General features: G+C 43.0%; 1 protein-coding gene across 1 annotated transcript in view; it reads right to left on the minus strand.

Moving 5' to 3' along the window:
• Positions 1-22,305, minus strand: part of LOC311489555 (netrin-G1-like) — a 53,785-nt gene extending 31,480 nt beyond the window's left edge. Inside the window, exon 1 of the mRNA XM_084546684.1 lies at positions 22,069-22,305. Within this exon, the coding sequence (XP_084402810.1) occupies positions 22,069-22,302 (234 nt within the window). The 5' untranslated portion in view covers positions 22,303-22,305. The remainder of the gene's footprint in view (positions 1-22,068) is intronic.
• Positions 22,306-26,760: the final 4,455 nt, after the last annotated feature.

Here is a 26,760-nt window from a genome sequence, read left to right on the forward strand (position 1 = left end):
GCCGCGGGAGACGGTGACCGTCTCATTAAGATGACACCGTGCATCCCATATTCCCGCTCCCCGCGCTATCCCTGCCTGCACCGCCACCCAAATTGCCAGCGTAATTGATATTCCTGTGTGGTATTTCGGCTGAGATGGGAGTGGAATCCCGATGAGTGTTTCTTATGAAACCCGCAAAGGGACATGCATTTTTCATGGGCCCGTGTCTGCTCTGTACCATGGATATTCAGCGAGTGGGGATGCTTGTGTGAGCATGTTTGTGGGGGGGGGAAAGAAGGGGAGCTCTTGATGTGTTTGCGTTTGTTTGTGAGAGGGAAAGAGAGCTGTGAATGCGTCTGCTTGTGTGTGCGCATGCAGAATGTATTTGTATGTGTGCAAGTGTGAGTGGATGGTTAAGAGAGGGAGGAAGAGCGAGAGAGAGAGAGAGAGAGAGAGCTGAAACAGGGCCAGGGAGCACAAGACACACTCCAATTGACATTCCTCTCACCTCTGCTCCAGGAACAATGAGGTTAAGTGCTGATGAGATTCAGATCCACTGTAAAGCAGTTCGATAATCAGCAATCATCCGACACTCTACACGCAAAATTATCTAAAGGTGAGAGCGGTGCTATCTGCAACATTAGTCACTTATCTCCCTGATATTGCAGTGCATTCAACCCAGACTGCCACTTTGTCGAGTGAAGATCACTGGCAGGAATACTGATAAGCAGGCACCATTATGTTTCATTTGAAAAGACCAATGGCTGCTCTTTGTCTTTGAGCAAGTGCCTTATATTACTCTCGCCCAGAGGAAGAAAAAAAATGTATTTGATACTTCATCTTCCTCACAGGAAGATGTATGGCTGACTTTCCAGTTTTAGATACAGATCTCCAGAGTCCATTTTATTTCCTGTGGGACTGCGATATCGGTGATTTGCTCCGCGGCCAGAGGAGATAACTATTCAATGAGGAAGAACAAGACTGAGGGATTGTGGGTCACTAGGCCTGCTCAGCTGACTCAAACGAGCGTTGCATGATCCAATTAGGAGGGTAATAAGGGTTATGCTGCTAAGACAAGAAAGTGTTAGAATGAGAGAGAGTAGTAGGAGGAGAAAATGTGACCTTTTTTTTTGCAGTGTGTTTTTAAAGAAAGCTCTCAGTTGCTAAAAGTGCTCACCACTCGCGCCCATGCACGCCCACACTCATGCAAAGCTAGCGCAAAGCTTGAAAGGCCACGGTGTAGCCTGAAACCAGAAATACAGAAGAAGAGATATCTGAAAGAGTGAGTTAAGGGGTAATAAGGAGGACGGTGGCTGCAGGAGTTCTGCCACAAGGGCAATAAATTGTTCTTAAGTCAACTGTTTACCGATGGTGTGTGCTGAGACTCGTTATATTCCCCTCGCTTGCTCTTGAACAGCCTCGGAGGTCTGCTCAGAACTCACACCTTGACAAGACAAGGAGCGGAAGAGAGGGGGAGGCAGACATTGTAAATGAGAGAGTGATTTCCCCCGCCGTCGTTCCCGTGCATGAATTTTCACTTCACGGTTCGGTTTGGGGAGCAGTGGGGCGGCTGCTTCTCGCCAAATGGGAGCCTTTTCTCGCAGACGATATAAAGAACTCTGGCCGCAGTGTCCGTGGCTAATGAGAAAAACAATTTCCTGGCAGAACAGTGAGGAGCTGAGTAAATAGAAGCTTTAAAGAGAGAGAAATTTGCCTCATCACACCAGCAGAAGTGTTCTGAGGCCGGTGGAAAGTAGTCATAAATTTGATCCATAATCATTCTCTCTGTGCCTGCCTCAACTTCAGGCCTTCGGGGAAGTGATCATTCTATCCGAGCAAGCGGTTCACATATGAGAGCCGGCCGCGGACAGACCTTTCATAAAAGCCCCGTCCATCATTAATAACACTCAGTGATCCAAAAGCACTCTTCCAGTTGAACGTTAAGTGACACGTACTCTCTCCCAGTAAACCCTACCATACTGGTACGCCTTCATATAGTCCAGTTTAGGTGAATTGACAGGTTTAGAGGAAGGTCAGGACCTTTCATTGGATTTCCTGTGGTGGTTATTTAACAACAAAAACAGTGCCTTATGAAGATCAATACCCTCTGTGGTCATTTAAAACCAAGGGCTCTGGTACTGTGCCGGGGGGGCTGCTATTGAAAAACAATAAACCCTCTCAACTTGATCCTTTACCTGTGATCATGGCTGTGGGAGAGGAAAATAGTCGGCAGAGGATCTGAAAGAAACAAGAGTTGTGTACCAAAATGAGATATCGACCAACTGAAAAATGCGACCTGGCCTAACAAATGAATTACAGCTATGAAAATATCATTTTAGCATGGATGAGTGATGAAGAGATGTGTTACTGCTGATAAGCAATCTACAACCTGCAGAAGAAATTTGTTGAAAATGTATGCATTTAAATGTATTTCTGATTGAAATTCTGAAATACGGCTGCTCACTAGAATATACTGAACACCGACATAGCTGTATAATAATATGTCATCATTAAATGATTCCTGCTCTATTTATTTATCTTGTGCTTTCTCACAGCTGTGTTTTTATGGATCAAACGTGTTGCACATTAAAGGGGCAGTACACAAATTTTATGCACTCAACCAGCAAGTCATAAAGTATCTCTCAAAGTGGTTTTATACATTTGAAAATAATAATAAGGTGTAAAGACTGAACAATGCATTTTCTAGACACAGAGTGCCTAAAGAAAAGAGAACTGCATTGTGGGAGCTGTAGTGGCAAGCATTTAGACAGCTTGACCCAAACTCAGCTTAAAGATTTCTCAGACTGTTCTGACTATTGCGCCGTTTAGGCTTCTGCGTCAATTTTACGCTGCAGCTATGGCAACAGACCAGACCCTACGCAGACCCTAACGGCGTAGCCTGATGTGCAGTCCCCCAAAAATGTAACTATGGGTCACGGCAACACAGACCTCAAGAGCTGTGATTGGTCCGGCTGGATCAATAAAGATGGAACGCATCGAGCAAAGGTTAACTGCGGAGGTTCAGAGATATAAATCGTTAGCCTCATAGCATAATTGCCTAAGTCATATTTTAACACTTTCGGAAAACAAGAAAAAACACAATTTTTAGCAAGCACATTGGTATTTTTTATTCGATATTGTAACAGTGGCTAAAAAATGACTTAGGCAACTATGCTATGAGGCTAATGAAATATTGATATGATTCAATTTCGGCAAAAGTGTCATTCGCCATTACTGAAAGTGAAGCAGGAAGTAGAAACAAAAATTAGCCCGACTGGGAAAAAAGACACAGTGCCGACTACTGTGATTACAGCGAGCCAGACTGACGAGAGCACGAGTATAAATGGCTCGCACCGGCGTTGGCTACGTGGGTAGGTTACGACATCTATGTGCCGCAGAGGCATAAACCGTGCTTAACAAATATGCACAGCTAACAGGACACAATTAACTGATCATAATGTTTTGGCTCTTTTGAATGCTACATCTTCAACCTATAGCACTTTAAAGGGAATCTCAAGGATTCTTTCTTTCTAACGTATATATTATCCAACAAAGAAGAATCTAATTTGTGAAAAAAAAAATAATTTAATTAACTTTACATTTGCTCTTTATTTGTACGCCCCACGAACATAAGTTCATGCCATAGGTCACCAGACCGCCCTCCTTATTTCACACCTATTGACATTACAGTACATGCAACACTGCACGAGCTTCTAATGGCCTGCCTCTTATCGGTATTGCTGACATCTCTACTGCCACCATGGCTGCCGTGTAACAGAGCCCAGCTGCTTTCTATCAGTGCTATATGATCCGTCCGGGGGCAGTGGCTTAGTGCTGGAGGCCTGAGCAGCGAGTCTGCGGCTGTTCGCGGCTAATGATGTCCTGATCTCTGCAGCCTATAAGGTCAATCCAATATCAGGGAGTCACACAGCAGGAGAGCAAGAGAACAAGGAAAACAGAGGCAGACTTGAGCTCGGAATGAGCATCCAAATGTCATTCGCTGTAATATAAAGCAATCGGCGCGCTCCTGCTCTTGCGTGTGTGTCATTAGATGTAATTTCACGGCTGTGTTCGATTCGTTTATAAAGGCACCAATTGTAGGTGTGAATGAACTATAAATGAGTGAAGAGTGCAACACAGAATAAACCATTTATACACCCATCATCATCAATAAAATCAGTGAAGTACTGGCACAGAAATCTGCACCAAATAGGGCTTATTTTCAAATAAACGAGCTGCGCCGGTAACAGAAAAAGTGTAAAATACGCATACAAAAATGCACACACACACACACATATATGGGCACATGATGTGCTGTGAGGCAGATGTTTAAATGAGTGACATATGGCCTGTGAGATTGACAAAGCGCAACCTCCTGTTGATGCGCCTTTTGACAGAGGATATGGCTCGGCAGATAAATTCTCTGGCCAATGACAGCTGCTGTTGAAGAATGGGCACAGGCGATCCAACCAATCACTTGGGCTGACAGATTTCTGGACCTGGAGCTCAGATCACAGATTGAACTCACTACAGTTTCCCACTCGAGCCCCCCCTCCTTTAAGGTGGAGGCTCTTGCTTTCAAAATTGTGACATTTGAGCTTAAAGTCCAGAAATCACTCGCCGCTTTGTTTCTCTATAAATTTGCTCAGAGACACACAGCCCTGCTTAGGAAATGCATAGCCAATTAATTTGGCTTTACTTTGAGCGATGCCCTCTTTTCAGGATAGAAAATTTGTGCTATGTTATCAAAGAGTCCTTGGGGAAATTTATTTATATATATATATAAAAGAATCATTTAGTGCATAAATTGTACAGCAGAGGGAGGATATAATAATGATATTAATACAACATAGTTTGTCAGTAATTTGCAGCAATCACACTGAGGGTCAATCGAATAATGGTTGATTGGCTTCTGAATGCTGAGTTTTTTGAAAACCTCTGCATTTACAAAAACAGAATCAATGCACAGACATGCCGATGACACTCACACATACACAATAAATACTGGAGTATATGTTGCCTCAAACTAAATTTTAATACCGCTTATTCCAAAGTTTTAATTATATTAACATCCTCAGATCAATCAGTGTTGGGGAGAAACGTGTCACAAAAAGAAAGTTTTCATTGCAGCCTATTACTGCAAATATGTTCTTTATTTCTTAGAAGAAGAAATCACAGTACAACGTGTAAGGTTTTGCGCCCTTCAAAGTTTTCTGCATTTCTGAATAAAAAGGTTTCAAAATGATTTTCAAAGTCCTGAAAGTAGACAAAGATGATGCAATTAAACTTCTGAATTTGATTTTCTTCTGTATATTCATACAGATAAGTAAAAAATTCTGAATGGCGCTAAAACTTTAAAGCGGCACTGTAACATTAATTCTGTTGTTTTTTCATTATTTGCCATATGGGAACTCCTGCTGCTGGCAAAATGTAACTCTGGACAACAGAACCCATCAAGTTTCGGGTGGCCTACAAGGAGCTGTTTTGTCTAGACAGGCTCCATTAATTTGGGAGCATAGCACTCCAATTCTGAGTGGTGTTTGTGACTGGTTCTCTTGTTTGAATTTCCCCTGTTGACCGTGTCAAGGTGGGCGGCTGTGACTAGAAGCGAGTAGAAGTTCGGCACTACAGTACGTTCCTACTGTAATCAGGAAAAGGCTCTGATATTATTGTATAGTTTAAAGCTTGTCTACCAGCTGTCAAAATGCTGTGAGCACGGAAAACACTCAATGGTGAAACATCTACAACAAACTAAAGTGTGTGTTCAGGTTCAGGATGTAATTTAGCTCTATATTTTTTTTGTGTCCATCCATTAGGCTGCACACACTTCATTTAACCTTAATTCTAGTTTTATTGACTATTGCCCAGGGCACACATATAATAAATTACTTTATTTTGATGAAGTAATTTTAACAGCAATATTATTTACATTTTTTAACAGTGCAAACACAATTTGCTGTATGTGTTTCTGTTCCTCCTGGGTCATAGGGTCTGCCAAATACAATAGATAGATATGTAGTGTAACAATGCCCATTCATGATTTGCTGTGTAGGGCAGCCAGTGTAGGTGTACGTCAGTGTTGGTGTTGGTACAACAATGAGCAGACATGGATCTTGGAATATATGATCATACAACTGTCGTAGCAATTGTCACTGCATTTAACTGGACGGTATAATGCCATCATTAACAAAGGGCCTCAGCGACGCTTTCAGTATTACGACCTGTGTGTGCTTTGTTGGTTTGTGCTGTACTCAGTAACTTCCTTGATTCAGTGCCTCTGTGGCTGTGAGAGAAGTCTCTCCCACTGGACCTGAGGTGTTACTGGATTAATCAGCCCATCATCCTGCTCGGCCTTACACCTCCTAACCTGCCACATGACACCTGCAGACCTGTCGCTGGTCCAAACCCCCTCTATCACACCTCCGGATGCCCATCCTCATTCATAGGGTGCACTGGAGGAGAAGAAATTTGACAAATGACAGTTTGGTGATATGGCTCTGCTGTGGTTCAGCGATTGGGTAGATGATCCGGGAAAAACAAAAATGTGACGATGATTTGAGCAGAAGCACCACTTGACGAAACTCCAAAGATGCCCATCAAGGACCACGGTCAATTCCCAATAACTGAGGATGATACTCTTGTGGTGATGCACACAAGACAGGGCAAAAGGGCGATATCCAGGTAGAGCTAGGTCGACTTTTTAGGAGATGGAACGCTCGAGTGTATAGTGAACACAGAGACTCGGGGTTGATCCTTGCAGGGCTTGGTATAAGCTGGACGGAACAGACAGCTGAGATGAGCCATGGTGAGATATTGGTAGAGTCAGAGCTTTGGCAGAAACTCAATAGAGCTTTAATGACCTGCAGTCAGGGCCAGCAGTGGCTCACCACAGAGCCAGGCTTTTCATTCTTCTGACCTTCAGAGGAATGAAGGACAGGCGGATTGCACGTCTGACCTATCATATCATTTCGGAGGTTGAAGGGTTATGAATGTCAGACACCTCACAGTGCATAATGGCAGTTCAATATAATGCATGTATAAGAAAACAAACAAACAGTAAAAAAGCACTATTTGGCACGATTGCTTGATTTCATAAATACACAAGGGTAACTTATGGTAAATTAGTTTCCTGCTTCTGATTTGTCTAATTTCAGCTGTTGGGCAATTTCAGAACAACAACAACTATTCACTGTTCAAATGTACTCTTAAAGGGGAACTATTGTTTTTTACAACCTGGACCTTATTTCTAGCATAAAATACGATCATTTACTCACACATATAACTTTTGTGTCATTTGCACTCGCTCAGGAGAGATAATTAGATCTGCGTATATCCATATAATGAGAGTGACTGGGGCACCGAGATGCCGCCAATCATTTCGCCAATATTTTGTTATGATACGCCAGTGCTATTCCCCGTTGAGTCCGGAGTTACCTGCTATCATCATCTGGGTCTGTAGATTGACCTACAGACCCGGATGATGTCTTCTGACCTGGATGATGTCATCTCTGAGTGGCGCGCGCACCCGCGACGGTCGGCTTGTTTACCTGTAATTTGTTACTGCTATGGCCAATGGTCGCGGGTGCGTCTCGGTGCCCTGTCAATCCCGCTATATGGATATACGCTGGTCTAATTATCTCCTGAACGAGTGCAAATGACACAAAAGTTATATGGGTGAGTAAACAATCGTAATTTATGCCAGAAATAAGGTCCAGGTTGTTAAAAACAGTAGTTCCCCCTTAACACTGGACTAGTAAAGACAAATGCAAGTTACCCTGACTTTTTAGTTAGCAGTGGTTCCTGGATGGTGGTATACAAAAGCTAGTGTAGTGGGTCTGAGTCTAACCTTCAGCTATGCTAATGTGCACAATTCCTGGTAGTTAACAGTAAAACTATAACCGTATAGTTCTAATTTCCAACTTTTAACTTAGACTCAATGCTTGATGTGATGGATTAGACACAGTGTCTAATATGAGTTATTTTGAGGATTCAACAGATGTCCTTTTGGGGTTACGATGGGACAAACAGAACACTTTGTACACCGGCAGTTGTGTCAGAAATTGCATTGGTAAGATGATGTGCTGTAAGTGCTCTGTTGTCCGACTATTCAGATTTCCTCCAGGGTTATAAGGTTGTGAGTAAGTGAATGGGTTTCAATTGTAGACAGGTTCAATAAAGACCCTACACCTGATGCGGAGGAACTGACGAAAATATCCATTAGACGTCTGTGTCAGCAACTATGTGTAACTATGCAAAGATAACACGTTCCTTTGAGCGTCATGTGTGGGGCTGCACGAAGCAAACAAGATGAAAAAAACCCACATGTATCAGGTTCTCATGTAAACAGCATCACAGGGCGCAGAGGTGATGACTGTAACTTGCTATTGGCGCAGGCGCCCGATCAAAACCAACGACGCAAATTTCTCCCGGGCGCTCGTGTTTCAATTTGCCACATGCCAAACACTCCGCCCTTTGGAACGCAGCCCTTGCCAAAGCAGTCCCTTTGAGGGCTGCAGCACAGCCAGTCTGGCCTTTTGAAGTACAGTGCCTGGGAAATCAACCGCGCCGTGATCCTGGGCCGCAGCCTTGTTTGGATGCACAGGGCGTCGGCGGACGAGGGGAAACGCACTCCACATTAATTAACACCTGGCCTCATTATCTGTCCCATGCGGCGTCCCGTGTGGAGTTCCACTGGGGTAAATTTAACACTGCGTTATTATCAAAGGGGATGGTGGTGGTGAGCTTTCAAGTGTGCATGTGTGCACTGGATTGTGTGTTCGTGTATAGAAGCATGAATCAAAGTGATCTGTACATATATATTGGTGGTTTGTTGTTTATATGCCTATATATGCATGTGCCATCTGTATATTTATCTGCAGATTTGTGTGTGTGTGTGTGTGTGTGGTTGCAGGTTTCTGCCTGTGCGAGCTTGGCTGTGTGTGGGATTAGGTTCCCTCTGATGTCAGGATTCAATAAAAAGCTTTAACATTGCTATAATGAGAGGATGTTTAATTCTCTTTGGTAGATCTTTGCGGCACTCTGTATTCCAGAGCAGCCTCTGGATAAAAACGCCGCTTGCTTGTGTGGTAAAAATTGATATCTCGCTTGTCGAGACACTTTGGTCAGAATACTTAACGCGGGCGGATGTTTGCGTGCAGAATAAACACATCACTGGGTTTTGATTGTGTAGTGAGAAAGACATTGTCTGGGGTTGGAGGTTTGTGCCTAATTGGCTTTAGCTGTGATAACACTGTGTTTACGCTTATAAACTGCAAAGCTGGGATTTAACAATGCTGTAAAATCTTTAAGTATTTTGTGATTACACTTTGCACAGAGCATGGTGCTTATACAGTATGTACCCCAGTTTAGTTTAGCAATATGTGCGCCAGTGTTGATGTCGGTCACTGGCTTGTGGCCCTAGTTTTGGCCCTAGTGTGTCCCGCAACCGTCGGCACTAGCCTGAACCCTATCGTCAGCTTTCCAGCCACTTCAGCATATTGAAGAGACAGAGTGCATCCACAAGATAAATGAATGAACTATACGCCAACTCATCAGCATGATTTAGCTTCCTAGCCTCGCAGCTAACAGAAGCTCTATATTGGACAGTCTACCTATTTGCTCTTCCGACTAAACAGGCTAATGTCATTTTAATTTTTTGCTGTAGAAAGTTTCAAAACTGGCATCTCAATTGCCGTGCTTATTAGGATTAATACCACAGGAAAATGTAACAAACAGAATAAAAATGAAAATGTATTTTTAATTGTTACCCCAGAATGTCTCCAATCTAAAAATACCAATGCTAACAAGCTACTCTAAAATCAATGCATTATTAATTTTGACTTTTTAGTTTTATACAAACAGCTTCAACTCACACGGGAACCTGTCACTGATTCTGGGTGCACCCTCATTGCCAAGAAAATCAGAGGACACTGACTCAGCTCCCAGCTCCCGTCTCCGACGAGACGCAAGGGTCATCACGGAGAAATTGATAGAAACTGGGATGAAATTGAGATGAGTGAAAGAAAGAACAAGGGAGCGCGAGAGGGAAATTGCTGCATTGTTCATCAGCGCGTTAGCTCATAGTGTGTCAACTCGTCCTCCATCTTTTCAATCTGCATAGATATTAGAGGCTTTTATTAATTTGAAATGCCAAAGTGAGGAATAAAGCATTACTGAAATGTCACCCTTTCACCGAGCATAATAAAATCACACCAGCCACTTTTGGAAACGAATATTCTTCCCTTCCCCTCTCTCTCTCTCTCTTTCTCTACACCACAGACTCTTTCACTCTTCCTCGGAGATCGATATGGCCTGACAACATGATGGCTGGGTTTCCTAAGGGGAGGTGGGTCGCAACAGTTGCCTGTCATCTCGCCACTATTTCTCTCTTTCAAGTCTTGCCCCTTTCGACTCAGTGCATGATTTTTTATTTTTTTTAAAAGGGAATACAAAAACACAAAACACAGCTCCGTGAGGGCTGACCTTTTCAATTTTCATTTTCTCTTTGACTTGTTTGGGATTTTAGAGGTAAGGCGATGCAATGCTGATGTGCGGCACGTATTAACACTGTAAAGGGAAGAGAGGAAAAGTCAATCTGATTGTGCTTTTAGTATGAAACTGTATAAAAGTCTGTATGTCTTAGCATCAAGGCAGGAGCAGGAAGCAGCCCTGTCTAAAATACTTCTGCCAATGTCTTTAAAATTCACAAAATAACACGTTGTTTTTGTTGTTTGATGCATATTTTAAGTGACAGACTTGGATATGAATTGTGGCAACAGGGTAAAAGTTAGCCTGGTTCATATGCTTCCTAGGTTTTCATGCACAGTCACCTCTGGACAGCTGGTGCCCTTTGATTCCAGTCTAAATTAAAATTAACTCTTCACGTTAGCACTTGATACAAAACTGACATTAATACTTATGCCACTAAATTTCATGCCATTTTTTTTAACATGTTAAGAAACTGGGGAGCTGTGGAGCAGTGGTTAGAGGTGCAGCTTGGGACAGCTTGGGTGCAGCTTGGGTGCAGCTTTATATCTGTCCAGACACTGTCACTCCAATTAAACCTTGCTGATTCTGGACTTTCCCATGCATCATGTCTCATTATGGACACTTTTCTTAGTCCGTGTTGAAAATAAGTGCAGGAATTTCGAGGGGGTAGCGGTGCTTCAAATCAAACATGGAAACGGTGATAATGGCAACATCCTTACCAGCTGCTAATTCAACCCAATTAACTCACTGATGGTGTCCATCTGACAACAATACGTGGCACTTGAATTGAAAATTAAAGATAATTGTATAGGCGGACCGGCAGTGACAGCTGCAGCTCCCTCGAAAACTGCTTGCCAATCCCTCCTCTTCCTCTACATAGCCGAGATGGTGACCATTGTAGTGTCTGTCATATGCATCCCTGCAAGAGAAGTTATAATAGTGGAATTTTTTATATTTTGCAGTGTTTTCATGCTAAATTGGTAAATGTGGGCTTTTAAAATGGCAAACATCACCACGCTACTGTATAATCCCGCCACTACGGACTTTTGAGGTTACAGTTTTCGGAAAATTCCTCTCACATTAGATCGCTGCTTGACCCCTCGACAGTCTGGACAAAATTATAGACAATGTCTGGAAGGAGGGGAAGTCCCTCACAAGCACATGCCTTAAGAAAGAAAAAAATGTTGGCATATAGGCCAAGTTGAGCTTTTTGGGCAGCAACAGAGAGCCAGCCTGCCAACTAGCTTTTGAGTAATTCATTTACTGTATCATTTACAAGACTCCCATTCAGCTTTGCAAGCATAAAAGGGTGCCGAATGGTTGTACAAGCACTGAAGGCAGTTGAGAGAGAAATGAATTCAGCTTAATGGCGGGAGAAATTCTGCATATTTTTAAACCAATGCTGCGGAGTGTCCCGTCACCCTCTTGTTCCCGTATTGAAAGGGTAGAAGAGAAACGCGAGGAAGGACAGGAAGCTCCGAGAGGGGGGGATTAGAGATTAGAGAGCCCTCGGTCACCGCAACAACGCCACTGCTGGGAAAGCACTTCATCAACAGCTCCGGACTACCACTGCTGGCCTCGTTGGCAGTGACAGGCACCACACATATTGAAATAACAAATCGTTTCCTGAGTACTGAGTCACCCAATGAAACATTCATAAACGTGTTTGTGCTGCAAAAAAAAATGCGCTGGCATGCGCGTCTGCAGAAAATTAGTTTGAAACGTGGCTGAAGCATGGGAAGACAAGAGCAGAGTCATGCTAAGAGGTAAATATCAACTTAATTCCTACAATTTGGGCCCTCAAGCCTGGGCTGCGAAATGCAAACGAGATTTGTCTTCCTGTTTCAAATCCAAAACCTGTAATCTGCAAATGTAAATGTGGGAATTTTAAGTTGAATTTGAAACTAGAGATGGAGTTGATTCACTTTCATTTAGCTTATTTCACTTAATAAAACAAGTTAACTATCAAAATAATCTAGTGCTCTAATATTTTACCTCATCAATTATAGGCCATAATAAATCTCCTATGTACGGTATCATGCATCACATACATATACCGTATTTTCCGCACTATAAGGCGCACTTAAAAGCCTTTAATTTTCTCAAAAAACGACAGTGCACCTTATAATCCGGAGCGCCTTATATATGGATTCATTCTGGTTGTGCTTACTGACCTCGAAGCGATTTTGTGTCGTACACGGCGCTCACGGCGCTCAAAGCCGCACCGCTTGCACCATTACGGCTACCGTAGTCAGAAGAATCACGGAGCAATTCTCAGCAATGCAGGACGAAGGCAGAAGCATTAAACGAGGTGAAAATCATTATAAATCGGGTCATGTCGAGAGCTGTAGTTACACGAAGAGAGTTTTGGTCGGTTCTGTACGCGCCAGCATGCGGGACTTGTAGTTCGTTTAATTACGTATTTTCCATAGCGTTTTACTTAACTATCTGGCGACAAACTGTGACATTCTTGACATGTAAAATCATTTTTTATTCTGAAAAACAACATATGTATAATCCAAGGCACAAGTCGATCGGGACCAGAAAATAATTTATCTTTCGCCATAGACTGCCGTTCATATTTTTTCAAAAGATAGGTCCCATAACCCGGAAGTAGAGGGGGCGGGACTTCGGCTCTCTTAATGCGCCTTATAGTCCGGTGCGCCTTATATATGAAAAAAGATCGAAAATAGACCATTCATTGACAGAGCGCCTTATAATCCAGTGCGCCCTATAGTGCGGAAAATACGGTAAGTATCTTGTTTGTATACTTGCATGTGTTCTTCATGCGGATGCACAAATCTGTCAGCTTGTTTCTGCTGCTCTGCTCTCATCTCTTCTGTTCCACATTTTTCCTCTTTGCTATGCGGCCGGCCTCAAGCAGATGGGTCTCCCCATATGAGCTGGGTTCTGCTCAAGGCTTCTTCGTGTTGAAAGGGGAGTTTTTTACTTTCCAATCGTTGCCTTAGTGTTTGCTCTGGGTGCCTTGAGACTATTTGGACTGTTATTAAGCCATCTACTGTAAATGAAATTAAACTGAATTGAATTAAATGGGCCACACCCTGTTTGAACTAGATAATGAATCAAGAGTCGTTGAGGTCTATTCTGGATAAAAAACAGGATGCATTTAATAAAAACCGTGTGCTGTCCTGTGCAATCCATTTTCTCTCACCGCTAATTCTTAAAGCCCACAACGAGACTTTAAATAAAATTCTGTGAAAGTGCTTGGCCGCGCAATAATGGTAAAACATGTCCTGATTCTTGTGAGTGCGCTCCCCGCGTTGCTTCAGTTTTCGCGCGCCTCGGCTCCTGCTGCGTTAAATGGAAACGCGTGTCAGATTTTCGCCTCAGCTCAAACACAGTGGGAAAACATAATATCAAGAAACATCAAGGAGGGAGCCTGCCATGCCTAACAACTTGTTTCCATCAGATGTCGGCGAAATTAGCCGAGTGTAAAATGCAGTTTAAGGACCGTGCTATCTGTTTCACAGAGAACTGTTTACACGGCTTTGTGTCTTCAGTGTAGATAAGAGAATTTAAACATGTATGAGAATGTGCTTGGATGGAAAACAACATTTGGATGCTTTTGTAATTTGATCTCTTAGGCAACTAAAGCAAAAAAAAAAAAAATGCTCTTATTATCATTTGTGCTGACATGGCAATAGTTGTGCACACACACCAACTTACAAATATTCAAAACTGGCTTTTGTCTGCTTTGGAAAAATGGTTGAAGCACTTATCCATATGCATGCAAATGTTAAGCTGTCCAGAACGACTCTGTCTATTGGAGCCACAAAGCCCATCACTTTCTTTTATATCTCCATGCATAATTCATCCGTCTTTGTATTTACAACCCTCTAAGAATTAGCCTGTCACAGATCCTGGGAAATAATGCCGACATATCTCTATCTGTCAAGTGCTCACCTCACATGGAGCATCCAGCCTCCACATGCTCAAACAAGACGCGGATATTATGCATCATCAGCTGACAGAAAACAAGGGACGGGGAAATTAAAAAGCCAGGAGACAAAAGAGGTGGCAGGCGAGTGAAAGAATAAATGATGACTCTCCCCCTCTCCTGGAGTCAGGGGACATGTTGCATGTCATCTCGGTGTCTTGGTACGCAGTGGTGCGGCGATGATGTGCTGGGCAGGGCCAGTTCAGAACAGAGTCAAGGGCACCGGGGTGACGGCAAGTTAAACGCTCCAACTGTTCCCTGTCTCCAAACAAATACATGGATGAGTGAATTTCCCACCGAGAAGGAGGGGGCGCGGGGATCAAAGAGGGGCAGTGACAGTTTCAGGTTCGACCTCTGAACCGCCGGGTTATTTCAGCAATTATAGACGGACGCGTGGGTCATGACACTGATGCTCAGACTGGCTTTTGGGAGACGTGTCTGACCACTGATAACTGACCGCCATTCTATCTGAGAAAAGTACAGCCGATGAAAAGTGATGAAATCTCAACGTGCTGCACGCTGCAGAGTGAACTATTGTCCAAAATAAAGAGGACAATGAATGTGTGAATGAAGGAGTTATTTTGGACACAAACAAAACCTTAAAAACATAAAGTTGGAGGTGATCAATGCTTGTTCTTATTCTATTCAGATCTAATCATTTGGTCTTGTCTCCTTTTATATTAAATTCAGGTGTAATACAAGCTTTGCACTGTAAGTCCATTTTCTTTTTTTGCTTTTTAGCAAGGATTTCCGTTATTAACAGCCTCTCTCCACCATAGAAATGACTCATGCCTAAACAATACCAAACAATGACCACAAACCAATGAAATAACCCAATAGCAATGGAATAATAAGTCATTTGGAAAAGAACACGTAACCCAAAGTGCAATCTCCTGGCTGAAAGCCGAGCAATGTGACGTACACCAACACCCACAACTCCTCCTATGACAGTCGACTTTGACGGCCCCTTGACTTGACTTGAATTTGAAATTCAATGTTGACTTTTTTTTTTTTTTCATGGTATGGGATTTTGAGTTTTTCTGTTCTTCCTTGGTGTTGCATGTTGTTTTACTTCCTGTGTTTTCCCCACTTTGATTGTTGATTGTTGGATTGGTTTCTCCTTGTATGCTCCGCCCTCATTAGTTTCACCTGTGTCTCCTTCACCCCTCTTTCCATGTGTGTGTGTATATATAGTCCTGCCTTTCCCTTTTGTTCTCTGTCAAGTTGTCTGCGATGTTATCCCTCGTTAGCCTCCCCTGTTCCGTTACCTCTGTTTTCTCCTACCGTTCATTTTCTCATGTTCCCGAGTTCTCGTCTTGGTTTTGGTACTCGCCTGTTTTTGAATACCCTGTTCTTCCTGCAGTGCCTTAAGTTCTGGTTCTCGAGTTTCTTGGTTATGCCTACCCATTGTGTCCTGCGTTTGGGACCTACTTCACCAGAAACTCGACAGATTTCCTACAAAATGAAATGCAGTTTCATTTTCAGCGTTTAGCCGAAACCGCAGCCTTCCCCGATCCTGAACACGTTCCCTTACCTTTCCTAAACTGAAAACTTATCTTGGTAGTGAACTGCGTTATTGTCAAATAAGGCTAGTAGTAACCACACAAGCACATGCTGTAAAAGAGAAAGTAGATGCACAGGTCATTGTGCAGAATCTGTGACCTCAGAGCCTACATGTGCAACAAAGGTCACGTTCCTTTCTCCAGTCCATAATCTGTTTCTTTTTCTAGTGTCTATTACGTCAGTTTTTGTGGGCATGTAAGACACAGAATGAAAGTTCACAATGACTCCTGTCATTGCCAGCAAAGATAAGTCTGCAGCATTGACTGTCAATAATGTGGCAGTCTCCGAGCAGCTTAGTGGGAGCTCTCATTTCGTCTTTCCTTTCTAAGCCTCCAAGGGGGCCGTGTGGCGAACTGGCAGCCGCAGCTCCTTTCATCCATTCTGAGAGAACTGAATAAAGTTCAGAGGAATTACAAGAATCTGCCCAGTTAGACCCAGAGTATCTAGCATAGGCACGATTACGAAACGGGTCTCAGGAATGTTTACACAATCGCCAACGTGACGTGGAAGAAGCAGCGTGGCTGTAGATAGTGCGGGGCATGTGGGCAGATGACACCTAACTCAAAGCTCACACTCATTCATTCAGATCAACTGCCAGATCCCTGGATGTTGTGGGAGGATGGAGTATCTCTCATCTTCTTCCTCGAAGACTTTCGCTGCCATGATTCAAACCACCAAACCACTAGGTTCTCTAATCAGTAGGGTACAATCCAAACACGACTCCACTGTGCCATTTGCAGCGAGAAATGGGTTGCTCTGTTAAACACAACAATATTTATTTATCCAGCATATCCAGATTGTGGACATTTTGCATACACCATCTGCCCGATGCTTATTTATGTTTCGTGGAATAAACATGTCCCTTCCCATTACTTGGCAGCTACAAATAATTCAACGCTAAGATGCATGAAAATTAAACCTCCTCTTTCAATGAAGTCGACGTAGTGTCCTGGCGCTTTGATGAATTGCTATTAAATCCACCAAAGCCAACCTGATTTGGACTTAAGAGACTGAGAAAAACACTGTAATTAAAAACACTCTTGCGTCTGTTAACCATATCAAAAATGATTATGGGTTTTAGATGCAGATATCCTTCACTGGGGTTCTTCTGCGTTAACAGCAATTGTTCATTTAAGCCCATGTGGTGTAATAACTGTACAGCCATTAAAATGCATCTAACTGGATCATGTACGTAAATGCTGAATATTGAAAAAAGCTTTTTTTTTCTTCCTTTTTTACGAATGTAGAAAGGTAATGACAAGACGCGCGTTTCGATTAATTCTATCTATAGTGCATTGAGTTGTGCAGTTGCAGACAAGAAACACAGTTTGAGCTTGCCTGTAATGCGGTTAAAAAGACCTTAAACAAGTGCTGAGTGATAGTGAGTGACAGTGCCACAGTGCACCATGGGAGAACAGCCTTAATACCAACACATTTCTGAAGAACCCCTGAAGGTCTGCAGCTAAAAATAAAAACAAGGCTAACTCCTTGATGCAGAACACCTGTCCTAGACACTGTTTATCCTGGTCTCTCTCTACTGCTTGTCCTAAACACTCCAGAGAAAACAACCCAGAAGAGTTTTTTCTGTACTATTATTATTAAGGATCATCTCCTTAAGGATTAATGTCATTTTCGAATTGCTTACACTTTGCACATTGCTTAGTTTGTATAAAACACATCCTTCTGCAACAGAGATGGGAATTATAAGCATAAGGGAATCTAGGATTCTTTGACCATCCACTATGAGGCAAATCAACTCCTGGGGAAACTGATTAGTCCGGGGCTCACAACTGCAGGTAACATGGTGATTGGCTGAAAGAGCTCATTTGCATGCTCCCCTCATCTACAACAAAATCTCAGGAAGCACCGTTGGATAAGGTCACCGGCGTCAGTCTGCCCGTGTGCCGGCACAGAATGTAAACAGATCAAACACGCAACAGCCATTTAAGCTGGTCCAGGAGGAGCCTGTGTTCTTGATCATGACAGACCCTACAATTCATGTCGGAGGTGACAGAAATCCTGGCAGTCAAATGATGGGGACATCTGAAAAGTCACGCGACAGAACCTTTTAGCCTATTTACCACACAACTGTACATGTCTAGGGGGACAGGAGGGATGGTAAACTAGGGATGCACCGATCCGATATTGGTATCGGGTATCGGCCCCGATATTGGAAAAAATAGCTGGATCGGGTATCGGTAAAATTAACCGATCCACGGGCCGATCCAGTTTTCTTTTCTTTTCTTTTCTTTTTTTCCTCCGTCGCAGCAAATCCTTCGTCGTTCGTTAGCAGCATGGTGGAACGAGTTGGAGATCCTGTAGTAGTCCAGTAGGTGGCGGTATGTCGTAAAGATATGACCCGCCATTAAACAGAAGAAGAAGAAGAAGAACGAGCTGGAGCGTTTAACATGGAGCGAGCGAAAGAGTCGGGTGTGTGGAGGCATTTCACGGGTTATATTCTCAGGTTCAGCTGCTTTTGTATTTTGAATTCCTGCAGTACTTTGCACTTAATATATGTTTTACATGTTTACAGTGTTTGGTAACTTGTTTTGATTACTGTTTTGTTTCTACTACTACATTTTATTTATTTAAATTTATTTTAAGAAGCTTGATTGCATTTTATTTTCAATTTGGATGCACAATTGTTCAAATAACAAATAAATAAGTATTCAATCCATTACATCTATGTTATTTTGTCTTAGTTAGGAAAGTCTGGTGCCTTTAGATTCTTCTACATGGTGGAAGGACGGTATAAGGTGGAAGGTATGCAGTTTATTATATTAATTCAACGGTATCGGATCGGTATCGGGTATCGACAGATATACAAAGCCCAGGCATCGGTATCGGTATCGGGACTGAAAAAGTCGGATCGGTGCATCCCTATGGTAAACATGATATTTTATCAATGGGGTGAACAGTGTCACACTAGGTGAATATTCTCAGTAATGCTTTAAGTTAAGGCAATGCTTGAAACATTGGACATTTATTTAATTTGGTGACAAAATAGCTTCTACTTATTTTTCTTGATTAACTGTATAATTTATGAATCAGGTATTCTTTGATTCAATCTTGGCTAATATAGTGGAAAATATAGTATCATCTTTTAAATGAAAATTATAATTAAAAAAATTAGAAAACACAGCCATTCGACCAACCCTTTGAGGTTGAGTTTAGGCACAGTGGTTCAAGCTGTTGACATCTGTGCTATAGTCATGCTAACATACGGCTACGGTTACGCGGTAACATATTGGGCGCCAATACAGAAGTTACAAAAGCTGCAGTTCCACAATTGACCACTTGAGGCTGGTTGAAAAATTAAGTAAATCTCCACAGACCTCCATGTTAAAAAAACATCTGATTTACAGCTGTTCAAAAACAATTTTGGTGGCTTAGTTCCCTGTTGATTTACTGCCCAGGCCTCACCCCAGCTCCACTCCTCACGCTTCCCTTCTTTGACCAATTTTGGATTGGCTGAGAGTTCACAGCCAAGATGGCAACATCCGGAAACACAACACTGAGCTTCAAAACTGCTCTTCTGTAAACCTATGGGTGGCCTCATAGAGGCAGTGATTGCATGCCTCTGTTGTTGGCATGCAAGCATGATAACATGTACGGTGGGCAGCTGTGTCTTAGCAGGTAGAGCAGGTAGTCCACAAACCAGAAGGTTAGCATGGAAGCAAGACACTGAAGCCCAAGTTGCTCCCAGGGTGGGCACTGGTGTAGGTGTGTTATTGTGAGTATAAAACGCTTCTGAGTAGATAAAGGCGCTTTATGAATACAAGACCATAACGTTTACTGAATATAAACAAGTCAGGCTGATGGAAATATCATTTGTTTGGCAGGTATTCTGGTCATAAACCAAAGTAGGTAACGATCTAAAAATGCAATCAGATGCTGGTGCTCTGGTCTGCGAAGGTATCACCAAAGTTAATAAAATCCAAGGGCAACATGAATATCAACTTTTATGGCAGCCCTTGGAAACACCCATATTTTAAAATGTTTGCTTCTCAGAGGAGCTGGAAGAAACGTACACGGATCACTCAAAATCCTCAGGATACACCATGTGGGAATCATGAATGCCTGAGCAAATCTATCTTGCTTTCTTCAAGCATTCAATTAGTGGACTGGCCGAGCAAAGAATTACATTCCCAGAGCAACGCTGCTAGAATCTGACAATAAAATGTCCATATAGCCAGTAAATTCAGATCCCGAATAGTCCTTCAGCAACTGGTAGTTTTCCATATCTACAATAAATAATCATCATTGTTATTGATCAGTGTCAAGAAATACCAACGTATGGTTCGATAGTTCCCTGCTGCTGCTTTTTCCATTTCAAAGTATATGCACAATGCATGTGTCATTGCTGTTATCTCCATTATTATTATTAAAAATCCAACAAATGTCCCACAAAACCCTCTGGTTATCTGAGTGTGACGTGCAAGTGTAGTTCCAACTGCACAATTCAAGCGGTGGGTTAGCATTATTCATTAAGATGTGATCAAATATCAAAATTCACTGGCAGTAGCTATGAGTTTATAAATAATGCAACAGCAACTACCCGACATCCTAGAAACATGGAAAGGGTAATACCATAGAAGAAGTAGTCTCAAAATATCATTTAAAATCATCACACAATAAATAAAAAAGAAAACATGGACTAAACTGCATCTTTAAGAGGTAATTACCGCGGTGGAAAACAACAACAACAGTCTTATCACTTAGGCTCTACTTTGCTCTTTTTTTTTGCCCCTCTTGTTATGTTGATGTTGCACATTCAGGATAATCTACGGGGCCGATAAAGGTTTCCGTAGTTTGTTTTGATATAAAGCTTCACAGAACGTCACACACGACTGGAGGCCAGCTCCTTTTTCATCCTACAGTGGCATTAAATGTCTCAATGCCATCTGGAGCTGCGAGAATGAAAACTCTCCTTTTAAAGATGCCCATTTTAATTGGTAAATATTTACTTGCAGGAGCTCTCGGCGGGCGCGCACACGACTCCTAATGAAGCACTTTAAAGCCTATGGGCTCTTTTGCTGCTTACTTTGAGTGTGATTCTAAACAAACGCAACCTGGGGTTGAACTGTTGATAATGGCGGATAAGGGCCGACGTAACACAACGCTGAACAGTGCACCGAGCACGCAGAGCACAATAACGGCGCCGATCCAATTACACTGTCGCTGCTTTGGTGACAAATCCAGTATGACAATATTTCTGCCTTCTATCTCGATACTGACAGATAAACTGAATGACTTCGTTAGAGAAGATATATCAGTGGAAAGATCAAAATCAAAAATGCCCAGTTTTTAAGAACACTGAAAATTTTACATGGTGAAACAAAATCTTACATTTATGGAAAATTCTTCTGAAAATCGTATTAAATTCCAACCACACACTGGGACATCCATCCAGCTCCACTCATTTCAATACATTCCTAACTAGACTCTGACATGCTGCTGTTGATAACCATACTGAATTTTTATGACCGCTTCCTGATGCCTATCGGTATCGGACACTGCTTCTGCAACTGGCAATGTCTTTTCTGTACTTGTCCCTCACAAGTAAACAAATAAATAAATTATGCACGTGGAATTTTTTTGAAAAAAACAAATAAAAAATGGACTCAAGATCACATGTTTCCTTTCAGACAGCTGAATATTTGTGTCACTGTTACTTCAGCTTCCAGAAGCTGCCACGTGAATGTGCTGAGCATATGTTCAACCTACACTGTATGTGCCTTCATGTGATTGCTTGTACATACATACATACATATTGCTTGTATATGAATGAGTGCATATGTGTGCAGTGATGCACATCTGACATTCACACCTGGCTGTGCCAATCTGTCCAAATTTATCTCAGAGATTTGCATATATCGACGTGTGTCTATGTTCACACGTGTGTCTGTTCTGCAGTTACAACTTGTAACACCGGGTCCACGTGTACATTAATCTCTGCTGCAGCAGCAGCAGCACATCGCCTTGTATGCTCGGCTCTCTATCCCTGACCCAGTATGCTGTGCGATCCTGCCTACAGCCTCATTTGTCTCCATCAGGGGACAGGCGAGGTTACGACTCACCAAAGCGCAGTACGTTTCTGGCGGATCTCCACACGTGATATTTGGGGGGTCGAGGGTCACTCGCAGGTACTTTGTCATGTCGGTGGCTTCTGGCTGACAGGCCATGTAGTCCCACGCCACGCCCTCCTCCGTATAGATCTGGGACTTGCACACGTCATAGTGTCCCCAGGCCGCCGGGTAATGTTGCATAGCTTGCGCCACGGCCTGCAGAGTGAACAGCACAGGCCAAAGCATCGCTGATCTCTGTCCGTATACTTTCTGTAGAACTCTTTATTTGTGTTTATAGCTGCTGCTGCTTGGTCACAGGAACGACAAAACCGCAGAGGACGCTCTAAACTAACAGCAGCTTTGAACGGCGCACTGAGGCATTCGGGAACTGTGGCAGCATCCTGCTACTTTTGCGTGAGCAGCTTCAGGCAACGATTAGGCCCCATTCAGTTATTTCGTCTTTGATTGCCGCCACCTCTGCCCGGCTGATGAGGTGTGTCAACAAGTCAGCTTCTTCACGAGTGTTGATGGTTGATAAAGGGGTCAGTTAACGGTCAGCTGTGATGTGCAGAGATGCAGTGACACTCCTCATAAGTCAGCAGATGTCTGAGCTTGATCTCCTGTCAACTGTGGTTATTGCCACAAGCAGCATCCTAAAGGACGGAAGAAAAAAAAAAAAAGACAGTTCGGTGAATTGAACAAGTGACAAAGACACAAAAACATTTGAAATTATTAAAAAAAACATTTTAAATAAGAGCTGCATCAAACTGCCTACTACCACACATGCATAGATAAGCTCACACGCACTCAGACGCAGTGCCAGCTTACACTCTTCGTATGCACCCCTCAATAATAACCTTGCCAAAATCACTGTATACAATTCAAAATGAGCTTGTCCTGCAAAGCCTAATCTCCATTTGATTTTCATACAAAACGGCTTATTTCCACGTGTCAGGTCACTGCATTTAAGTTATTGCTTTTTTTCTGATTCCGGCTCCTTTATAGCCGAACGTGGAGTTTGTCCCGATGCCTTCAGAGGCATTTGGGAAATATTAAAGTAAAATTGGGAGACAGAAATGGTCTATTTGAGGGATTGTGCGTTTCTCCGAGCTATCACAAGCCATCAGTCAGATGGCCTAACTCATCAGGTAATGGTGCCTGGCAGCAGTCGGAGAGAGTCCTACACCATTTCAGTGTCTCAGGTAAAAACGAGCACGCGGTGGCTGGGGAAATAATGGAGCACTTATGCAGAGCTGCCTCCAACAGAGTAACAGTTTAGGAGTTAAGTTACTGTTGACTCTCGACGCGCACGCATGGCCTGATGTTCTGGGAAAATAAATCTCACTATACGTTACTGGTAATAGCCGCGCTAAAAAAAATACATTTGTCCAAACACTGGGCCCAATTTAACAAACATATACAGCTTTTAAATCTTCCTTACAAGTGTATGGTGTCGCATCATACTGAGGCTAATTAATATTCAGACATGTGCCAGACACAAGTGCCGCGGTAACAAAGAATATCCAGTCCAGCAGCTGGAGGTTAAATTCCTCGTGAAAGGGCTCTTCAGTAATATTTGTTGCGGTGAAAGTGTTATTCATTGAATTTCTCTGCCTTGATTCCTCCAGCTGATACATCCAGTTGAACCGCTAACTTCACGGTCAGCAGCTTTACTCTCCACCCTTCAGGCTACAGCCGCCTCCCCGTGACTGACAGTCAACTGCTGAAATAAAAATGTTTTGAAGCAGGGGCAGCGTCGTCTGTGTACTCCAATATCTGCGTTTACCGGGACGCTATCGGACATTTTTCAGCAGTATTTATCAACAGACACTCATCTCGATGGGTCATGCCTCTATGTGTGAACGCTACGTGCGACCCTGCCAACATATGAAGGCGCAAGAATTCAATATTTCAATTTGCCCATCTTGTCTTGGAGTGAAAATTGTGCTAATTTGAACGGGTTTTGACCACATCTGAGGTAATTACTGCTTTCCTTCACTCAACCTAATGCCCCTTTTACCAAATGACTACAGGCCTGAATACATTCCAGCTGAAATGAAAGATGTTCATCCGGCGCTGGAGAAACGGTCCGCGCTGCTATTCAGACCCTTCAAAGTGAGCCATGTCAGGAGGGATGGATGGCAGGCTTCATTTGACAGACCTCCGGTGGAACAGAAGAAGGAACTAGAGGAAATAAAGGCAGAAGTGGAGGCAGAATTCTGGCTCTTTCAATGCGCTCACATCAGTCAGCAGGATTCCCAGGAAGAGGCCAATTACAAATTTGATAACATGTCTGGAACTCTTGAGTGACGAATGCGGCATTTCTTTCATGGGGATGCGCGCATCAAATTTTATAAATATAAATGTCAGTGCCTGATCAGGGATGCGTCGTGGGAGGCACCCGCTCTCATTTCACGTGCACGCTCGCGCTCGCGCCGTGATACCCCACCGCACTCCCTCGCCCCCCTTTCATAATGCTGAGGTTGACTTTCCCAATATAGGCAGTCAAATTAGGTACCGGCAGCAGGGCGGCGGAGGTCACTTATCTTATTTTTATTTAATAGGGAACATTCAAAGCTAATAAGAGACGGCAAATGGAGCTAACCATGGGAATATTGGATTTAATTCATAGACACCTGGAGTAATGAATTCTGCGCAGATGAAAGGCAGGTATCGGGATGCTCTGTGAACCTCCGCGGACAGATATCATTCAACATCAGAGACCTGCTACGGCGTCAGTAAAGGAAAGATATAAAAGGTTTCCAATCCCCATTATGCTAAAGAGAATATCCCTGCGCACAATACGTGTCCTGACACAATTTAAAAAGCCAATTCATCTGCTTTTATTTGAGGGACAACCACTGCAATCTGTAATGATTCTTTCTTCTCAGTTCACACTGTGCTTATTCCTCACATGCCATAAACAACTAAAATTGTACAATATACTCTTGTTTCCCTTGCATCTGTACCTCAGCGGTATTCAAAATGCAAGGAGAAACCTGGGCATGTCATAATTTCACTGGGAAAAATATGAGGTCAGATTCTATATTAAAAGTCATCAATATTTGAGCAGCTCTCCGAATGCAGGGAGGGAGAGAGAGAGAGAGAGCTTAGAGCTTAGGGTGACCACCTCTCTCTCGCTCTCTCTGCCGCTCTCTCTCTCTCTCTCTCCCCCGCTCTGTCTCTTTTCCTTCACTTGTTTTTGAAGCATCTGAAACACCCCCTTGTGTCCGCTTGCATTCCATCCCCTGGGCAGCTCAAGCATAGCAGAGTGTTTTAAAAGTCACCAGGCAGCCGTGCCCCGTGGCTTATATTGGTTACAAACTCCCAGGCAGACTCTTAAAAACCATGGCGGATGTGTTCCATTCATTTTATAGTAATCCCGCTTAAGTGTGGCTTTGCTCTCTGTCTCTCCGAGTGTGGCGGCTTTCCGATCGGCTCCACGTTAGGGGCCGGCGTGATGGAGAGCTGTCCGCGGTGCTGAAATACAGATCTGCTCTTAGCCTCTCCACAGCCTCTACGGGCTGATATCCCTGATTGCAAGATGCCACTTTTATTGATTTTAAAATAAAAACACACAAGAATTACACAGACAGGACAGATGGATGCTCCATTTGTGGTTTATCCTGCAACAATTGCTATTTTGCTGTCTTGTCTTTCTGTAACTGGGCACCTGGTCAAGACTTTGGATGGGCGCACACACAATACCTCCTCATTGTGTTTATTGATTTTGTTGACTTCCAACCAATAACTTTTGATCCACAGCCAGTTCAAGCAGACTTATGCTTTGTTTCTGGCTGATGAGTGCAACAATAAATGGGCTAATGCTTCCAACGTTCTCCGAGCCAAGAACCAACCCCTCAATATGAGTCACAGTGGGACCGACTGGCAGGCATGAGCGTGTCTGTACTGGAACACATTTGTCTTTTGATTGTCACTGCTCTCAATCTGGATCCTTCATTCCCTGCGTTTCTTCAGCCTCCCTCCAGTTCTTTTTTCTCTCTGTCTCTCAGTAGCAGCTTGGCTGCATGGGATCCATATGCTCGTAAAACATACAATTACTGCCCCAAGGCTGCACCTTTAACCTCTGCAACTGGAGCCACATTAGCTCGCTTGTTAATTAACAGCAAGGACTCTCTGTGCTTTTCCGCAAAGATCCATTTCCCTACGAGGATGTGGTTTATACGGTGACAGTGTGATGATCCCAGTCAGCCAGTCAGTCAGTCAGCCAGCATGCACCACTGTCACATATGAAATCTGCTGCCATGTATTATTCAATGTTCCTCTTCTGGGTGACTAACATGCAAAAATGCACAGCATGTTGCAAACATTTTAAAATCCAGGACATGCATCTCTCATGAAATCAGAAACACAGGGCAGAGACCAGAGCAAAAGTCTTATAAATTATATAAGTCTCTGCTCTGGTCATATAACAAATGTTTAAATGGAAAAAGCAAACATCTGACAGTACATAAGAAAATCTATACATTAACAGAACTTGTTTAATTCTTGTTCAGGGTGGATTATGCGCAAAGGCGAGACACACCTAGATCTGACTTACTGACCTGCTGCTGCGCAACAGGTTGAATTAAAATTATTTCGTTTATTAAAGAACCGAATATAATGAAGCTTTAGATAATTGCACACGACGCACTCCCAAATAAATAGTCACCCATATCTTGCAAAACAAGGAAAGCCTCCTCA

Source organism: Chelon labrosus, assembly GCF_963514085.1.
Source record: "Chelon labrosus genome assembly, chromosome: 6".
In the NCBI taxonomy this organism is placed as follows: Eukaryota; Metazoa; Chordata; class Actinopteri; order Mugiliformes; family Mugilidae; genus Chelon; species Chelon labrosus.